This window comes from Salminus brasiliensis, chromosome 12 (assembly GCF_030463535.1).
Source record: "Salminus brasiliensis chromosome 12, fSalBra1.hap2, whole genome shotgun sequence".
Classification (NCBI taxonomy): domain Eukaryota; kingdom Metazoa; phylum Chordata; class Actinopteri; order Characiformes; family Bryconidae; genus Salminus; species Salminus brasiliensis.
This window is the reverse complement of record NC_132889.1, coordinates 29,713,744-29,731,474: the sequence shown is the minus strand read 5'-3', so window position 1 is coordinate 29,731,474 and position 17,731 is coordinate 29,713,744. Positions and strand designations below refer to the sequence as shown.

General features: G+C 41.9%; 2 protein-coding genes across 2 annotated transcripts; both read left to right on the top strand.

Moving 5' to 3' along the window:
• Positions 1-835: 835 nt before the first annotated feature.
• On the top strand, positions 836-6,994 carry asb16 (ankyrin repeat and SOCS box containing 16). Its single transcript, XM_072694441.1, has 7 exons — positions 836-1,331; positions 1,463-1,842; positions 2,648-2,915; positions 4,086-4,494; positions 4,924-5,007; positions 5,900-6,013; positions 6,144-6,994. The coding sequence occupies exons 2-7, from the start codon at positions 1,506-1,508 to the stop codon at positions 6,327-6,329; spliced, it is 1,398 nt and encodes a 465-aa protein (XP_072550542.1). The 5' UTR covers positions 836-1,331; positions 1,463-1,505; the 3' UTR covers positions 6,330-6,994.
• A 1,139-nt stretch (positions 6,995-8,133) lies between these two features.
• Positions 8,134-16,415, top strand: tmub2 (transmembrane and ubiquitin-like domain containing 2). Its single transcript, XM_072693359.1, has 3 exons — positions 8,134-8,227; positions 12,323-12,850; positions 14,302-16,415. Exons 2-3 carry the CDS (start codon positions 12,342-12,344, stop codon positions 14,687-14,689), a joined length of 897 nt encoding a protein of 298 aa, XP_072549460.1. The 5' UTR covers positions 8,134-8,227; positions 12,323-12,341; the 3' UTR covers positions 14,690-16,415.
• Positions 16,416-17,731: the final 1,316 nt, after the last annotated feature.

Genomic DNA, 17,731 nt, shown 5'->3' with positions numbered 1-17,731 from the left:
GAGCTTACAGCCTCTGACAGTGAAATTTTACAATATTGCAAATGGCAATATACTTTATTGGTTAGCATTGGCACATTATATTTGCTCAAATTGTTTGATAAAAATAGTGAAAAGAGCTTCACTTCACTTATGCTGCCTTCTGTTTAAACTCAGGTGTCTGATTAGGTTCCCATGCAGAAAGTTGTGAGCGCCTCACCACCCCTGTGTTCTGGATCCAAGATGGCCATACTGCACATCTCCAGTAATAATAGCAGCAGTATTACGCAGTTTATTAGTACTGCATTATATCCGTCATACACACAGTACTGTCCAACTCCTATCTGTGGACGTGTCTCCATGATGTTTGGATGAGCAGTACTGTATAATGTTGTTATCCACTGGTATCGTTAACAGTGTTAACCTGGGACGGGGTTTGTTTAAACTAGCTATGGTAAACTATGGTAAAGTCCTCAGCTAACAGTTATTTGGAGTTTTAAACTAGTGTACAATTATCAGACTGTTAACTGGACTCGGGTCCTCAGGTCCAACTCGGGTGTGACATCATTCCCAGTTCCGACAGTTGACATCCAAGCAATAATCTGGGGTGGGATACCAGCTATTAGGGCATAGGTTGTTATATGTCTATATTTATTTGACCTCCATCTCTTAATATTGTTTAAATGGAGATCAAACATCTGCATGTTTAAATATATTAAAAATGACAACGATTTTCATGGGGTGCCCTAACTTTTTCACATGACTGTACACTTACCGCACAACGTAGAGCTGAAATTCTACAGCTCCCTCACAGAAAACACTGGTATAATAGCTTTGACAGAAAGGTTTGGCCTAAAACATACTTTTAAAAGCTGTTTTAGTGGCAGAGAGCTCCATGCAGGGTGTTGTAAAGCAAAGGAAACTCAGAACGCACATCTAATCTAATTCAGGAAGTTTCTCTACAATGCACCATTTCACATTACACCACTCTGAAGGACTTTGTTTACTTCTCAGGGACTGAATTATGCAGAGTTGTGGAGAAATTCCCTTTTAATGGATGACTTCTGTGGCTGTACAGCGCTTTCCACTGGTGATTCAGTGCTAGTGCTCCAGTAATATATCAGCTTACATTCTAAGCTATTAATAACAGGGGCTCTAACGTGTGCCAGGTCAACAATATCTTGTGACTGGCCATGCTAACTCTGAAAGGACATACAGTCTTTTGGGCAAACTTAATCCTAATCTTATCAACAGCAAGATATCAGTGCCAGAGCAAGACTAAACTAATTCAAACACAGATTACTTGTGTTGGCCTAGCGAAAGCTTTCTGAAGACCTTCTCTACAGCCTTTGAGGGTGAGTAGGCCTAGCTCATATCCTTTATGTCAAACAGCTTTCCAGTCTGACATTTTCTAAAGCTAAATTGTAAAACAGTACTGTAGCCTGTAGAGACTTTAACTGGACTGTTTTTTCATTGTTACTCATAGAAAGGAGGGAGGCTCCACACAAAGCCTCACAGCCCTTGCTGTAATGTCCAGGGACACGTTTGCTTTCACCTCTGCCTCCCTGCGCTCTCTGCGGCTGGAGCAGGAGCTGCAGGACTGGGAAGATGCCCGCCAGGCACTGGCCCACAGGAGGGCCATGACCAGACGGCCGCTGCCAGCCGCCCCACGGCTCAGGCATGGTACAGAGAGGATCCAGACAGTACGAGCCCCTCCGCCACAGATACACTGCAGAGACCCCGCTGTCCACAACACATTTATGTGGGGAGACATGAAGGGTGTGTATGCCGTTCTCAAAGAACCTGGCATGGTGAACGCACTAATGGAGACAGTGCATGAGGAGATGGTGTGGACACCAGAGATGGGTAGGAATTTTGCATGTGCCCACACACACACACACACACATATTTGTATTTGTATATATACATGCTTACCTAATGGCATATGTTCCATATTTGTTATGTATGTGTAAGTACCTATATAGAATATGTCACACACACACACACACACACACACACACATATATATATATATATATATATATATATATATATATATATATATATATATATATATATATATATTACATACACTATATGGAGAAAAGTATTGGGACACCTGCTCATTAATCTTCTGAAATCAAAAGTATAAAAATGTTTATCCTGCTTTTGTTGGAATAACTGTCTCTACTGTCCAGGGAAGGCTATTTACTAGACTTTGGAGCATTGCTGTTAGGATTTGATTGTGTTAAGTGACACAAGCGTTCACACAACTTGACACAAGCGGTCAGGATGTTAGATGTTAGATGATCATCATCCCACCTCATCCCCAACTCATCCCAAACGTATTGGATAGAGCACCATTCATCAGTCCAGAGAACACAGTTCCACTGCTTCACAGCTCAATGCTGTGCTTAGACATGGTGCCAATAGGTTCTATTCTATTGGCAGTACTTCTCTGAAGGGATTAGACAAGCTGTGCATGTGTGTGCATTTACACATCTTTGTCAGCAATGGGTGCAGCTCAAAGTAGCTAAATGCATTCATTAGAAGGGGTGTCTATCTGTAATATGTCCATATGTATTATATATGTATAAGTACCTCTATGCAGTATTATCTTACATATATGTTTTACATGTATGTATTTTTCTCTTTCCTCCCCGACCCTCAGGCATGTGGACCCTATCCTCTAAAGTCAAGCAGACGTCTGCGCTGCGCTTGGCTGCAGGCAGAGGGCGTTTTGACTGTGTAGAGGAGCTTCTGTTCAGAGAAGCGGATGTGGACGCTGACCCCGGGGGTCGCACAGCCCTCCACGATGCCTGTTCTGGGGGTCACAACACCTGCGTGAAGCTTCTACTGGACCACGGAGCCGACCCTGACCTGCTCGCTGCCGATGGCAACGCACCGCTTCACCTCTGCAACACCACCGACACCTACCTGTGAGTGGAGGTCCCTGTGGCCAGAGGACCAGAATGTACATGTAGCTCAGCTGATCTGAAAGCTGCAGTTGCTTTTTCCTCTTGCCATTGTAAACCTCAGCATTTTATACTTTCTGTAAGGAACCGTGACTGTTCATTGCTTTACTTTATCATGCAGTACACCTGTCTGGAAGCATGTACACTCGTTTCTCCATTCATTCATTTAGGTATTTTTCTTTAGATTGTGGTCACACAAAAATCTTCCAAATGGCAACTTTACAGGAGAAGGAAAAACCCTTCATAAATGTTAAAAATCATTCCATCTCATTTTGGAGGATTTCTAGTGGTCTATTCATCATGAAATTTTCACAAATTAAATTTACTCCAACAGTTTGTGCTCTTTATGTAGGATTAGAATCTCCTAAAGTAGTGTTGTCGAGACCATCAGAGATGAGCTCAAAAACTGGGACACATCGAACCTAAGTCAAGACCAAAACTTTGTAGTAGTCGAGTGCAGACTGAGACTAGAAGTAGGTGAGATCAGAAACAAGGCAAACAAACAGGTTAAATCGATACGTTAAAATAATCAAGCCTCAGAGACCAAGATTGAACTAGCGAACTACAACACTAATTTAATGAGAATCACAATTTTTCCTTCAAGCCAAACCGAGTCGTAATGTAAAAACAAGACAGAGAGACAGGCCTTCATATATGGACTAAAAGCACACGATTGCTCACTGTCTAAAACATCCCATTTGAATGAACACCAGTGTCCATGACACAATAATAATACAAAACTTGGAGAGCGAAGATAACATTCTTAACATTTCTTTAATGAATAAACACATTTACACACAAGTCAGGCATGAATGTTGAGGGAGGAGAAAATGCTGTTCCATCACTCATCCTGCTCCCACCTCCTGTCAGTCCAGGGGATTGAACCAGCAACCTTCTGGTCCCAAACTCCCATCCTGACGGTCCAGGGGATTGAACCAGCAACCTTATGGTCCCAAACCCCCTTCCTGGTGGACTAGGGAATTGAACCAGTGAAATTCCCGCTAGAAACCCACTTCCAAGAACCAAGCATACAGTCATCTAGTCATCTGTTTGGGGGGACTGGGGTGATAAAGGGCCTAGAGCTTGATATATAACACGTTAGATTCCTGATTATGTGTGGGTGTTCTCTTTTAGCTGTGCAGAGCTGCTGGTCAGCAATGGTGCTAATGTGAACGTGGCGCAGAGGGACTCCTGTCTCACGCCGCTGCATGTGGCTTGCCGGCGAGGGCTGGAGGATCACGTGGAGCTGCTGCTGGCGCATGGAGCTGATGTGACCACCCAGAGCTGCGAGGGCGAGACCCCTCTGAACGCTGCGTGTGCCGGGGCCGAGCGACCTTCTGAAGCAAGCCAGTACCTGCGCGTGGTGCAGAGGCTGCTGGACGCGGGAGCGGACGCGAGCACGGCAGGCAGGAAGCAGCACAGTGCTCTGCACAACGCCTGCGCAAACTGCAGCTACCGCATCACAGACCTTCTGCTGCAGCACGGGGCATGTGCACACGCAGCCAACTGTGCAGGATACACACCCATGGACTGCCTGCTGCAGGTGAGACCTGAGTTCCTTGAGATCGTCTCTGTCTGCTATTCATGGACTCCCACCCCTACACCTGATCTGCATGTCTGCATCCTATGCTAATGTTAAATGTCTGCACATAGACCCCTTAATACCTGGCATGGTGGCAAAGTGGTAAGACATCGGTCTCATAAACTCAAAATGCTTAGAAGAGGCTACCAGTAATTATTTTTTAATGTTTTTCATTATACCTGCTAATATCATGGCTAATCAGTGTAGAATTTAAACAGTTATGGATTATTTTATCAAGCCTGTGACTAGGCTGCTCTGCACATAAGTGACTAGTTTGAGAAGTGATTCAAGCGTAACACATTGTATCTACTTTCTATAGTAGACGTTTAGCCATTTATCAGCACTGTAGTTTCAGTGGACGCTGACAAATACTCTCTTGTTTCTCTAAAGGTGGTCGAGGATTATCCAGACCAGTATCCAGAACTGATAGCTCGCTCGCTTCTTAACCACGGAGCAAAGCCTCCCTCTCCCAGAGTAAGCCACTGCACTGGACTCACCAGCATTGTCTTAATGATGTTTACATCGGGTTGGTAATATACTTGAATGCCTGAAATCTACAACAAAACAAACTGTCAACATTTAAAGAACATATTCAGAACCAGTCAGAAGTTTGGACTCGTCTGGTTGAATGTGTGCTGATCATCATCTAAAAACACTGGGGACACACAGGCTTCCACCATTGTTAGGATATCTTGGCTGGAGGGTTTCAAGTAGGCCTTTTAAGTTATATGTTGAACTTAAAGGAGATTTGGTCATATGGACTATTAAGGCTATTTATTAGTAAATGTTGATGTATTCAGGTACATTTACATACTATAGTTGCATGGTTTTAGAGTTTAGAGGCAGTTCAAATCATTTTGAATTGTACTAACCTAAACACTGATTGTAGTTACATTAGTAGTGTAGTGTACATTTTCTAAATTATTAAGTAGTTGTTTATTAACTTTGTGATATGTAAACCTTTCCTTAATACTAATGCTAATAATTATTAAGTGGTTAATATTTAGTCTTTAAACAACTTGTTAAATGGTTAATCATTTAAATTATTGGTATCAATTATTCATGCACAAGTAAAATTTATATTATTAACTATCATTGTACCAGACAATCTAATCAGTACATGACTTTTGTTCATATCTTAATGAAAGCAGTGCACCACCAGAGTAAATATGTAGATTGTCTTTATGTAATTTTAACCTTTAGGACAAGGAGAGTATACAGAATATTAAGAACACTCATGATTAAATAGTCCATATAATTGTGGGTCATTTTATTGAACTGTACATGGAGTCAAACGCTGATGAATGACAGCATAGTATCCTATCAGAGACTTACTTTGTGATTTTGTGTGTGTGTGTGTACTTAGATGCTGAAGCTGTGTCTCCTGTCCCCCACCACGTTGGAGGTGATGCTGAACTGTTTTCAGGTGGTGCCGGCCTGTGAGGAGTGGCTACAGGACGTTCCAGATGAGCTACTGAAGGTTACGCATCATTTCTACACCACTTACATACAGACACAGAGGAGATAAGAGGATTTTTTCCCATCATTATAAGCTCACATTACTAAGACTTACGTTTTGTCTTCTCTGTGCACTTCCTCCACATCCCCAGGAGCATAAGCCATTCTTTGACTCTGTTTGGCGGATGATTGGTCAGCCTCGCAAGCTCCAGCACCTCTGCCGATTTTCCCTGCGACGCCAGCTGGGGGCTCAGTGTCATTCCGCCATTACTAAGCTGAATATCCCCTGTGCACTGAGAGAGTACCTGCTGCTGCGCATAGATGGAGAGATCCACTGAAAAGCAAAAGCAAAAAAGCAAATAGTACTTACACTCCTATTCTAATAAAATTCCAGCTGAGTGAAACCAAATGACCATAAATGGACAGACGTTTTAGGACACCTGCTTATTCATTGTTTCTTCTGAAATTAAGGGTATTTAAAAAAGAGTGTATCCTGTTTTCATTGAAGTAACATTTGAGTCTCTACTGTCCAGGGAAGGCTTTCAGCTAGTTTTGAAGCATTGCTGTGAGAATTTGATTGCATTCAGCGAGGTCAAGATGTTAGATGATCACCACCTTGCCTCATCCCAACCCCCATCTCACCCCAAAAGTACAGTTGGAGCACCATGATTCCATGATTTCCACTACTCCACAGCTCAATGCTGTGGAGTAAGGGGGGGGGGGGGGGGGTTATACCCCTCTGTGGCCCACGCCTGGCATTAAACATGGTGCCCGTAGGTTCATGTTTTTTTACTGCACCAGAGAGTCCTATTCTATTGGCAGCTCTTTTCTACCGAGTGGTCCAGTGGACTAAGACACTGCCACTATGAGCTGAGGTTTGAATCTCGGGTCATGCTGCTTGCCATCAGCAGCTGGAGTCAGCATGGCTCTGTTTCAGCACTGTTTTTACTTGCCCTCTGCAACTTGAGTCGAATGTAAGTAAAAATGCATTGTTTTATTGATGTATTATTTGTCATTGTGCCTTTGTACCTCAGGAAATTGTTCACCTGGGTCTGTCCCAAACCCACACATTCAAACCAATCGCCCTTGAGGGCTTCAGGTTGTGTCTGTCACCAAAGTGTGGACTTTGAGAACAGCAGGACTAAGGGTGTCATTTGGGACTGGGGTGGACACGCTAAGGAACGCATAAGGACACATACAGTACACATTCTAAAGAACCCTTAATGGGCTTATCATACAGCGAGGTATGATCAGAAACGAGATGTGAGTCATCATGGGTGCACAGTGCCAGTATCAATATAAATGGCCCAATAAAAATGGACCCAAGTGCGATTGCCTCCAGCCAGTTATGCCACTTGGCTAATTATCAGGCCATAACCTGTGGTTTAGTCAAGTCAAGTCAAGTGGGTTTATTGTCATTTCAACTACATACAGAGTACACAGTGAAACGAAACAACGTTCCTCCAGGACCATGGTGCAACATAGACAGTGCATACAAAACACAAGTGCAACACAAACAAACAAGTGCGGACAGACAACACAACACAGTACAGACAGAGGATAATAAATAAATGATTGTTTTAAGCAGTGCAATGATGAACATGCACTTTTGCATGCACACATCACTCCAGTCTCTTTCCAACCACCTGAAGATTTCTTTGCAGTGTACTGGCAAAACCTGCTAACATTGGGACGGCTTTCGAGCCATTCTATCCGTCTTTTTCAGGTTCAGGGCAGAAACAAGTAGTTGGGAATTTGGAGATGGTGTTTATATGGAGCCTGTGAAGTATCATAAGTAAAATAATATTTAGAGACATATTTATAAACCATTCCCTCGATTTAATAAATTGTTCTCTCAATTTAAGTTATCAGTTTTCTTTATAGTTAGTACAGTTAGTACAGTTTTCTAATAAATATTTCCTTCAGTTTAGAGAGGATGATTTAGTGGGAGTAATTTATTAAATTGAAAAGTGTATCATTAAAATATGGGAACGATTTATCACACACACACACACACACATATATATATATATATATATATATATATATACTTTTGCTCTGTATGTTTGACCCTTTGCTGAGTTTCTGATTCGGCATCTGGCAACCCACGGCGTGACGTGCCGCGCTGACGTCAGCAGGCATGTTTGTTTATGAGGCTGGTGGAGAGTCGCGGAGCGGCGCTGGAGCTCAAATAGCGTCACAGCAAACATCCAAGTATGATTTGATCGGATCAAAGGTACACGTTTACTCACTTTGGTTTAATAACAGGTGTGTGAGCACATTAACGGGGCCCCACGCGCCTGCTTTGAGTCTTTACGTGTGTGTGTAGCGCAGCGCGGGGAAGTCGGACTTTTGTAAGGGGCGCAACGAGTTGACGAAGGTCGTCCTTGCCTGCCAGCAGCTAGCGGGCTCGCCTCGGAGTTACGACTGAGAGTTTTAGCTTCAGCCAAGTTAGTCTCACATGTCGGCATGCTCCGGCTTTTAGAGGTCCCCTCGCACGCTTGATCGCCCGTTTAGGAGCTGTAGTGCTAGATAGTTATTCACATTTGCCCTGTTGAAGTTCGCAGTATCCCGTCGGACGGTATTAGCTAGCCCCCGTGCTATCGTGCAAGCTAGCTAACGGGAAGGCTAGCTGAGCGGCGAAGCGGCGAGAGACAGTTTGTTTACCAGCGACTCGGAGGATTTTGTCAGACGTGTGGTAGACTGAGGAAGGTGTACTATAAGCGTAACCTGTAGCTAACTAATTAAAACCTGAAGATTATAATTCCCTAAGTTAAGTAACTAACTGTGTCAGTCTGTTAGGTAATCAGTCCGTGTGGTGGTTTAACTCTACAGCAGGACAACCGAGCCACACACTGGGGCCCACACCCACCTCAGCCTCAGTGTATGTAGTATTTAAATACTAGATATACTTTAAATGACCTGAATGTCTATATTAATAAAAAAAGAAGGGTCTCTATTAGTTAATGTCTAGGGTGTTATTGGTTGGTGTAGTGGGTAGCCCTTGTTTTTCCTCTGGCAGACTAGACTTGGGTTCAGTTTCCTAGTCCACATTAGCTAGCTATTACATTACTTGGGCAGGATTCATCCACATCTACCTTCATCCACCTGTGTGAGGTGATGCAAATATAAGCCCCCCTGGATAAGCATGTCCGCCAGACGGCTTCCACACATGCAGAAAAAGCAACCTACATACTGGTATATGATGATGTTTTATTAGATCGTGATCATTTCTGTTATCTGGATATGCAGTGTGCTTATTATTTTTCTTCCAAGCTTATCCAGGATATGGTCCGTGCTTAAAGAAAGCTGGTCAGCTGCACGGTTCATTACAGACAGGGGAATTAGTCTGGGTTACCTGGATGAAGAGCAGAACATTTGAATAAATTCAGTATTTGGATGGTCGTTCTTAAAAATCCAGCACTGCTGATGCATTTTGTCTGTGATCACGTCTATCGTGAAAATGTCTTTAAATTTCGTGATTTCATATTTTTTGGGAAATACGGCTGCCTGTGTTACTTGCTCTGGATATGAGCATCAGGCCAATACCATCAATGTAAATATATAGTGTAAAAAAAAAAAAAAAAGTAAAGAAATGCTTATTGATTATCAATCATTTAGTCTAAAGTTTAATTTAAGTTGTTTTTTAATATCACTAATGTCATTTTAATGCCTGTATCAGGATTAACAGAAGCTCATCATCTACATACTTGTGGGCTGACCCTGATGACCCGGCTTAGAAATGCATTGTATGTCCGAATGTTTGTGGACACCCCTTCTATTAAATGCATTCAGCTACCTTATGTTGCACCCATAGCTGACACAGATGTGCACATGCACAAATACACCTTGTCTAGTCCCTGTAGTGAAGTATTGGCAGTATAATAGGACTCCGAGAGCAGCAGATAAACATGAACCTATTGGCAAAATACCTAATGCCAGGCGTGGGCTAGAAGGGTATAAAGGGGCTTTTGGGATGAATCGGGGAGTCGGGGATGAGGTTGGGTGGTGATCAGCAAACGTCCAGACCTCATTAATGCTTTTGTTGCTGAAAGCAATCAATACCTCATTGCTATGCTTGAACAAAAGCAGGATAAACTTTTTATTTATTTATTTTAAAACCCCTTCAGTTCAGAAGAAACATTAAATGAGCAGGTGTCCCAATACTTCTGTCCATATAGTGTATATTTAGCAGATAGATTTCAGTGTTAAATGGTGTATTAAATCGCAGCCAGTCTGTTTCTTAGATTAAGCTTAGATTAAATAGGATATTTTTGGGTAAAACAATTTAATTGGTATCTGAGTTAATCTGAAGGCTATGTTTAGCAGCTCCCTCATGAAAAAGATGCGTCCCAATTGGGGATTCACAATGATATCAGACTCAGCAGATATTTGCTTAAAAATAAGCTGCCTAGGGCAGATGGTTAGATTTGACTGATGTTTCGAGTGTATTGTTTTAATAGTATTGATGCACTCTGACTGAACTAGTGCTCAATTCGGCAGAAAAGGCAGGTCTCTGTAGGTCGTTTAGCTGTGCTCTTGCTTTTACTGCCACTTTCGGTAGTCTTTTTACTGCATGTCAGCGAGCTTTAATCTGAGGGGCTGTATCGATCAGTAGAGCTGATGGGGCAGTAAGGAGCTGGGTCCTGTGTTTGCTGTGATGACGCTGCACAGTATGCTAGCTTTCTGTCAAACAAACCGGGTTTGTTTGTTCTGAGAGTGAAAAGCAGTGAGATTTACATTGACGTTCACTGATCACAGTGCCATCCTTGGTTGGGGGGGGGGTTTATGTTCCTTTTTCTTGAGATCATGAAAAAATGACTTACCTCAGGGGTCTGGAAGAAGACCAAAATTGTCACCTTAATCAAAGAGGAAATTAGTTTGGATGGTCAGGAGCATCTCATAAGCCACCATGGCACAGGCCTGCCATTAAGTAATAGCTGCCAGAACATTAGTATCGCTCAGTCCATACGTTTGTTATTGATCTACCGGCGAGTTTTGCATTGCCATGGACTAAGAGGCTGCCGTCCAAGGAAGAAGCCCCTGCCCCAAAGCTTTCAAGCTTGGCTGAAGTTTGCAGCAGACCACTTAGATGTTTGCACATTTGATTGCATATTGTACTTTATGTAGTGCTGTGATGCTGCTCTGAGGTCCTGGAGGAACACAAATTTGCTCCACTGTATTTGTACACAGATAAAAACAACAGTAACAGACAGACTTAAAAAAGCCTTCTGGAGGAAAGTTTCATTGTCCTATAAGATCAAGATGTTCGAATGACTAAGGAGGCCCTTTAGCTCTTTTGCTCTGGTCTGAATCAGTTACTGTGTTTTGTGAGCTTGGAGCGTTGTCCCCTTGGTTTGGTTTGTTTTCATATGGGAGAAAAATGCGTCACAGCCATGTGAGAGCGTTCTCTCTCTCTCTCTGGTCAGATCTGTCTGGGGCGGGAGCAAGAAAGTAAATACAGGAAGAAGGTACTGTGTCCTGGACTACTGTGTCCTGGGTCTGATCGAGGTCAGCTGTGAAAATGGCCTATAAAACAGATGTAGCAGCTGCTAAGCATGGTGGGGGTTGCATTGTGTTCTGGGGTTGTTTTGCTGCCAGTGGAACTGGTACACTGCACAAAGTGGATGAAATAGCAAAGGTGCAGGACTACCTCAGAATGCTCTATAATCTTTACATAAACGGTTGCTGTTGTGATACAGCTGAGCAATAGGACTGGCACCTTGTCCAGGGGGATTTTCAGCTTTCCACCCAATGATTTGTGGTAGGCTCCAGATCCACCGTGATCCTGACCAGGAAGAAGCCGATAGGAACATGGACGGATGAAGTAGCAGCTATAATATAAATGTACATATAATGAAAGTCTGATGACGGTAGGAGATTATGGAATACAGCACAGCAGAGGTCAGGATGGTGAGCTATACTGAGTGCAACTCTGCACAGTTCCAGTCTGCAGAAGATCAGCTCTGTCTCTACTGTAGGGAGACTTGTAAAGCCTTGTTGCAGTGGGGAAAATGATCTCACATGACATCCTTTAACACAACAAAGCCGCTATGTGCTTTTCTGGGTTTTTTTTATTGGGGGGGTTGGTTCCAGTGTTGAGTACAGGGAACGTGAGGCATTGTGCAAAATGTTCAGCAGCTTATTGAGAATTTTTTTGTTCTGCTGCAGTCCTCAGATAGTCCAGCTTAACTCTTACAACAGAACCAGCCTTCTTAATCTGTTTGTTCAGGTGTCTGGTCAATGCTGCTGCCCAGCACACAGCAGTGTAGATGATAACACCTGCAGCAACAAATGTAAAATGAACAAATGTGCCCATTTTGTATTTCAGAGGCAGTGAGGGTCCTGGGATGGCGGTGTGTGCTCTGTCCATGTTCGATGGGGTGGGGGAAGAGGCCACTGCGGTGGGTGGCATGGTCATCCTTGTCCTGGCCCTCGTCTTGGCCTGGCTGTCCACCCACGTGGCGGACCGTGGAGACCACATCCTGGGCACTATTCTGACTGTGGGTGCTCACGCCTCCCTCATCGGCCTGGGGGGCCATGACAGTTACGTGGGCCCCCCCAGTAGTTCTGAGTCTGGAGAGCAGCAGAGCGAGGATCCGACAGAGGAGGACAAGCAGGAGGAAGAGGAGGCTGCAGAGGAAGGGGGAGACGAAGGAGTAGGAGAGGAGCTGCTAGACATTCAGGGAGGGAGGAAGAAAATGAGCCGCGGACGCTCAGAGGATGAGGAGGAAGAGGATGAGGGGACGGACGACGAAGAGGACGAGGGCACCAGCATTACTGTGCGGCTGAAGTTTCTGAACGATACAGAGGAGCTGGCGGTGCTGAGGCCACAAGATACAGTGGGAGTGTTGAAAAGGTGAGTGTGCGCGCACACACACACACACACACACACACACACACACACACACACACACACACACACAAATACATGACAGTCTATTGGAAACATGAATCAAACCAGTTTGACGAGTTGCATCTACTGTAGCACAACTAATGATTACATCTGTAATTATTCTATTATTAGTTTATTGATTAGTCAGACCATTCTGCTGTTTCCACTCACTTTGCGCTGTCCCAGCTAGGGTTGGGTACCGAGTTTTGAGGGTGCAGACCGAATTACGACGGTACTACAGAGTACTGATTCACATCAAATCTGTTGGTGCCAAATTTTAATTCTAGTGTAACACAATCAGGGCAGTGGAGCCAAGTGTGGTCTCAAGTGTGGTTACAGTTTTCTAAACATGAAGCAGACAATGCTCTCTAACTTGGAATGCAAAGCTGGTGGTGGAAACGCATCTTACCTGAGCAAATACTTGGTCAAACACAAGATATATCTAAAAGCTGAAAAGTGTACCATATTTGATAGCCTGTAAGCCAAGTCCCCTACAACATCTGCAGCTAATGTTAGCATCATGCCTGCAGTCAATGCTGAAGAAGTGGAACCGTCCATGGATGATGAAAATTTAAGAGAGCAATTGATCAGTTCATCACCATTATAAGGGAAGTATCTCCAAGTAATCCAGTTTGGAAAAGCACATACAAATATGCTCTGATTTAAAGCATTCACACTCAGTATTTTAAATTCATCAAGAACAGCACAAACACTTAAGCATGCTTCCCATTAGGCCTCCTGGCAGGTTTTGCTTCTGTCTGATTTTAAATAAACATGCTCACTACTGCTGGATAACTAGCGATTATAGAGTAGTCCACACATGATGCAACACAATGTAAATCACCATCTTTTTAAACTGGAGCTGTTTTTTCAGACCTTCAAAGTTAAGTCTTGGTTAAGAAATTTCTATGAAATATTAGAAAATGATTTTTTTTAAGTGATGTTGAGGTCTGGACTCACAGGTCAGTGCATTGTTCTCTGGTTTTAGCAATTTCAGCAGTTTTGATCGAATTGGCAGACTACTAAATTCTTCTGTCAATTTCATTGTATTCATTGAGGCATTTTAAGTTGTAGTTCTAAGTGATTTGGAGCTAAAAAGAAAAAACAATCAAGGTCTGCCCTTAATTGCCCTTCCCTATACTAGTGGATTCTCTTCTGTGATAATCTCCTTAAGAATGATTAACTTCTACTTAACTTGGAAACTTGCATATGTTTAAATACCCCTGCTTTGTTTTATTTTCCATAATGGGTTCCACAGCCACAAGTTATCAATATGTGATTTGATTTTTTTTTTTTTTCCCGCTTGTTGGAGCTTTCAAACATTCTGACCTGTTTACTTGGGTTTATTGCACTGTATGGACAGGTCCTCATTGCCTTACTGTACTAAATATCTCTCTTCTCTCCCCACTTTTCAGTAAGTACTTCTCTGGACGTGAGCGTCAGATCAAGCTGATCTATCAGGGTCAGCTGTTACAGGACCCTCGACGCACTCTGCTCTCCCTCAACATCACCCACAACAGCGTCCTTCACTGCCACATCTCACAGGCCCCGGCCCCTCGAGAGCCCGGCTCGGACGAGGCGCCCCGTCCCAGCACAGGCACGGGTCTGAGCGGGGGTCTGCGCTCTGCCGCTCTGGCCCTCAGCACCGGAAGTCTGGTGGTCCCTGTCTTTGTGGTGCTGCTGGCTGTCGTATGGTACTTCCGCATCAACTACCGCCAGCTCTTCACTGCGCCGGCCACCGTCTCTCTGGTGGGAGTCACTGTCTTCTTCAGTTTCCTCATCTTCGGCATGCACAGCCGGTGAGGCCGCAGAAAAGCAAAAAAAAAAAACACAAAAAAAAACACACGGATGGACAGAATAAAGAGGAGACCAGAAAGGTGCCAATTTGATGGGACTGAAACTTGGATGCATTTACATTAGATGGAAAAGAGCAGCGAAAGGGGTTCTGTAGACGAGTTGGGAGTGTTATAGCAGACAAAGTACTCAGGGAGCCTTGAGGCTTCTGGTGCCATTTAGTTGACTGGAATGGTTGGTTTCTGTGTGTGTGTGCGTGTGTGTGTCAGAGAGAGAGAGCGTGAGTGAAGTGTGTGTGCATGGATTTACTTGTGGGTGAGTAATGCTTAAAGATGCTGTAATTATGCTTTTGAATCATGTAACCTTTATAATTTAATCTCAACATGAAGTCTCGTTTGTCCTCAGTCATACTAGAGGGTCTTCTACTGGCCTTTTCACAGATACGACATTAACGTCTGTCGCTGTAATGGTCATGTAAGTCTTCATTACTAGCTTTATTTTTACTTGCGTTTGAGCAGACTCATCTGCTTTCTCCAATAACAGGAAATCCATATATCAGCGTTGTCCTGCAAAAATCTCCATTTTTCCAATTCCCAATTTTCACTTTTTGACATAATGCGAATCTGGCAGTTGTTTTTTACATTGTGTCAAAATATCATGATGAATGGACCAATAGAAAAGCTCCAAAATTGCTTGGAATAAAATCTACTTTGACTTCCATTGAAAGTTAAGATCTTTTTTCCCCTCCTTTATTTCTCCTATCTAATTTATAAAAAATGCATCTTCTACTGAATTTCTTACTGAAAATCACTAAACATTTTCAAAAATTATGTTCTAATTCTTACATTTAAATGTTTTTTTTTTATTTTTTATTATTATTATTATTCCTGCATGAAATACCTGAATTTGCACATGTAACCACATTTCATTTGTACCTAATAAGTATTTTGTCACATCCACATTAAAGTTGTACTTTAATTGAATTTCCATGTTAAAATTCAAAGTATACCATTTCCTCCCAGTTAAGGGAACTGAGAAAATTTAAGAATTCTTACTGGAAACAACTTTGTGAGTTTGGATGTTTTGAATTAGATTTAGAATTACAAATTTAGATAGCACTAATAATATTTTACTCCATGTGGATGAGGAAGTTTTGCATTAAAAGCTAAAACAGCTTTTACATTGACCTCCTTTGAAAGTTAAGAAAGTTGTCATTTTGGAGAAACAAGATTATGGCTGGACATTGAAGTCATACTTTCAGGAAGCCATCACAAGAAATAAAGCAACAGCAGTTCAACACCAAATGATCACACTTTCCCATTAATGTAACTCTGTTTGTGTCGTGTTCAACTTCAAGAGACTCTGATCTTTTGTTAATCATTTACCGTTCATTTACCATATTTATTTTCAGCTTCTTTTCATTTGTTACTGTTCACATGTCATAGCTTTACTTGTTTCCCCCCCTTGAGGTCATACTGTTTGTCAGAACTAGCATGTTTGAAAGCATTTCTTGTATAGCAATAATCTTTTTTTTTGTTTGTTTGTTTGTTTGTTTTTTGTCCTTTGCTTTCATGGATGAAGTTAAGGGTTAAGATACTGATACATGTTAAAGAAGTTCTGAAAGTTCTGTAAATAAATAATGTATTTTGAATGAATGGTTTTGAACCTCACAATAATGTTTAACATTTTGAAGGTTGCCACAATAATTGTCGCAATAACAATCACTGCAAACTTCCCTGTGGATTTGTGTCAGTGTTTGAATGGCAGGTGTGTTTGTCAGTGTACGGAAGCTGATCTCTCGCTCCGAATAAGTTTGAGAATCATGTGATTTCTTCATCATTGTCTAGTTAACATGAGTTTAACATGAGAAATTCATATTAAAAAAACTATTAGACTTTTCTTTACTAATTGTAATACAAGCACCTTTGATTAGAATGAAATTAATATAGTCTTATTTGCCATTGCAAGTTTTACAAGTAAAATGCGTTTTTGTCCTGTCGAATTTGTAAATATAGCATTTTCATTTTTACATGCAGCAATTTCTGCATGTAAAGTTTTATCAGTACATAATCAGACGTAATTAGAATTTCAGCCAAGCAAAATTTAATTTCTTAGTTTTTCCATTTAAGTAAACTAGAGAATTTATAAACTATTACTAGCGGCCACTAAAATCTCTTCTGTTAAAATACAACTCGTACTAGGAAATTACATTTACTCATTCACATTTAAATAGTTCTATTAATATTCTTACTTGTTTAAATTAATTTCAGATAACCGCAAACCTTTGCATATAAAGCTTTCTGTATCAAAGCCCTGTCAGAGAAGATATACTTAATCATCTTTCATAGACTCTGTTGAAAGGTTGGACAAGCTTTACAGATTGCTGGCCAAAACCCAATTGTTGGTAGGTAAAATACCACACTGAAAGTACAGTATAGTATTTTACTGAAAAGTAGAAGTTTAGTAGAAGTCTACTAAAAAAAGTAGAAGTAAAACGTATCCACATTTTAACACACAATATAAAAATAAAGTAACAAATCTGAGGTTTTCTCTTTGGTGCTGTGATAAGCGACAAGTACTTGGTAGTACTGGTTTAACAGGACAGATTTGCATAACTGAAAGCAGTTTTAATCTGATGTCTAATAACGGCTCAACTCAACAGAGAAAAAGAAAAGTCCTGGTCTTTGAAATGTGTCTGAATGTCTAAATGAAAGTGTGGTCATTAAAAAGTGGACATTTCTCTTGGAAATGTAGCTGAGTGAAGGTTTCAGTTTTAATAATGCTAAAGTACTCTGTGTAAGTTGTTGGGGTAGACTGGGAGTAGTAATGTAATTTCCAGCAGGAAAACTTGCTTCCACCTAAAACAACTGTCCAGGTCATTTGTGCAGTTGTTGGTTAGGCTGAATTTGTGTTTTCTCAAATTGTCGGTTCTGTAAATGCTGTCCAACCTTGAACTGCAGCTCCGAAAAGAACATGATTCTAGGCAGAGCACGGACCGGTCGGCTAGCTTAAGCCTGAATGATATCAGGGCTGTTTCTATCCGTAAAAAAA

Coding starts and splice junctions, on each gene's coding strand:
- asb16 (XM_072694441.1), top strand. CDS start 1,506: ATGTCCAGGGACACGTTTGCTTTCACCTCTGCCTCCCTGCGCTCTCTG. Junction 1,843..2,647: donor GGTGTGGACACCAGAGATGG/GTAGGAATTTTG, acceptor CCCGACCCTCAG/GCATGTGGACCCTATCCTCT. Junction 6,014..6,143: donor TTCCAGATGAGCTACTGAAG/GTTACGCATCAT, acceptor CCACATCCCCAG/GAGCATAAGCCATTCTTTGA.
- tmub2 (XM_072693359.1), top strand. CDS start 12,342: ATGGCGGTGTGTGCTCTGTCCATGTTCGATGGGGTGGGGGAAGAGGCC. Junction 12,851..14,301: donor ACAGTGGGAGTGTTGAAAAG/GTGAGTGTGCGC, acceptor CCCACTTTTCAG/TAAGTACTTCTCTGGACGTG.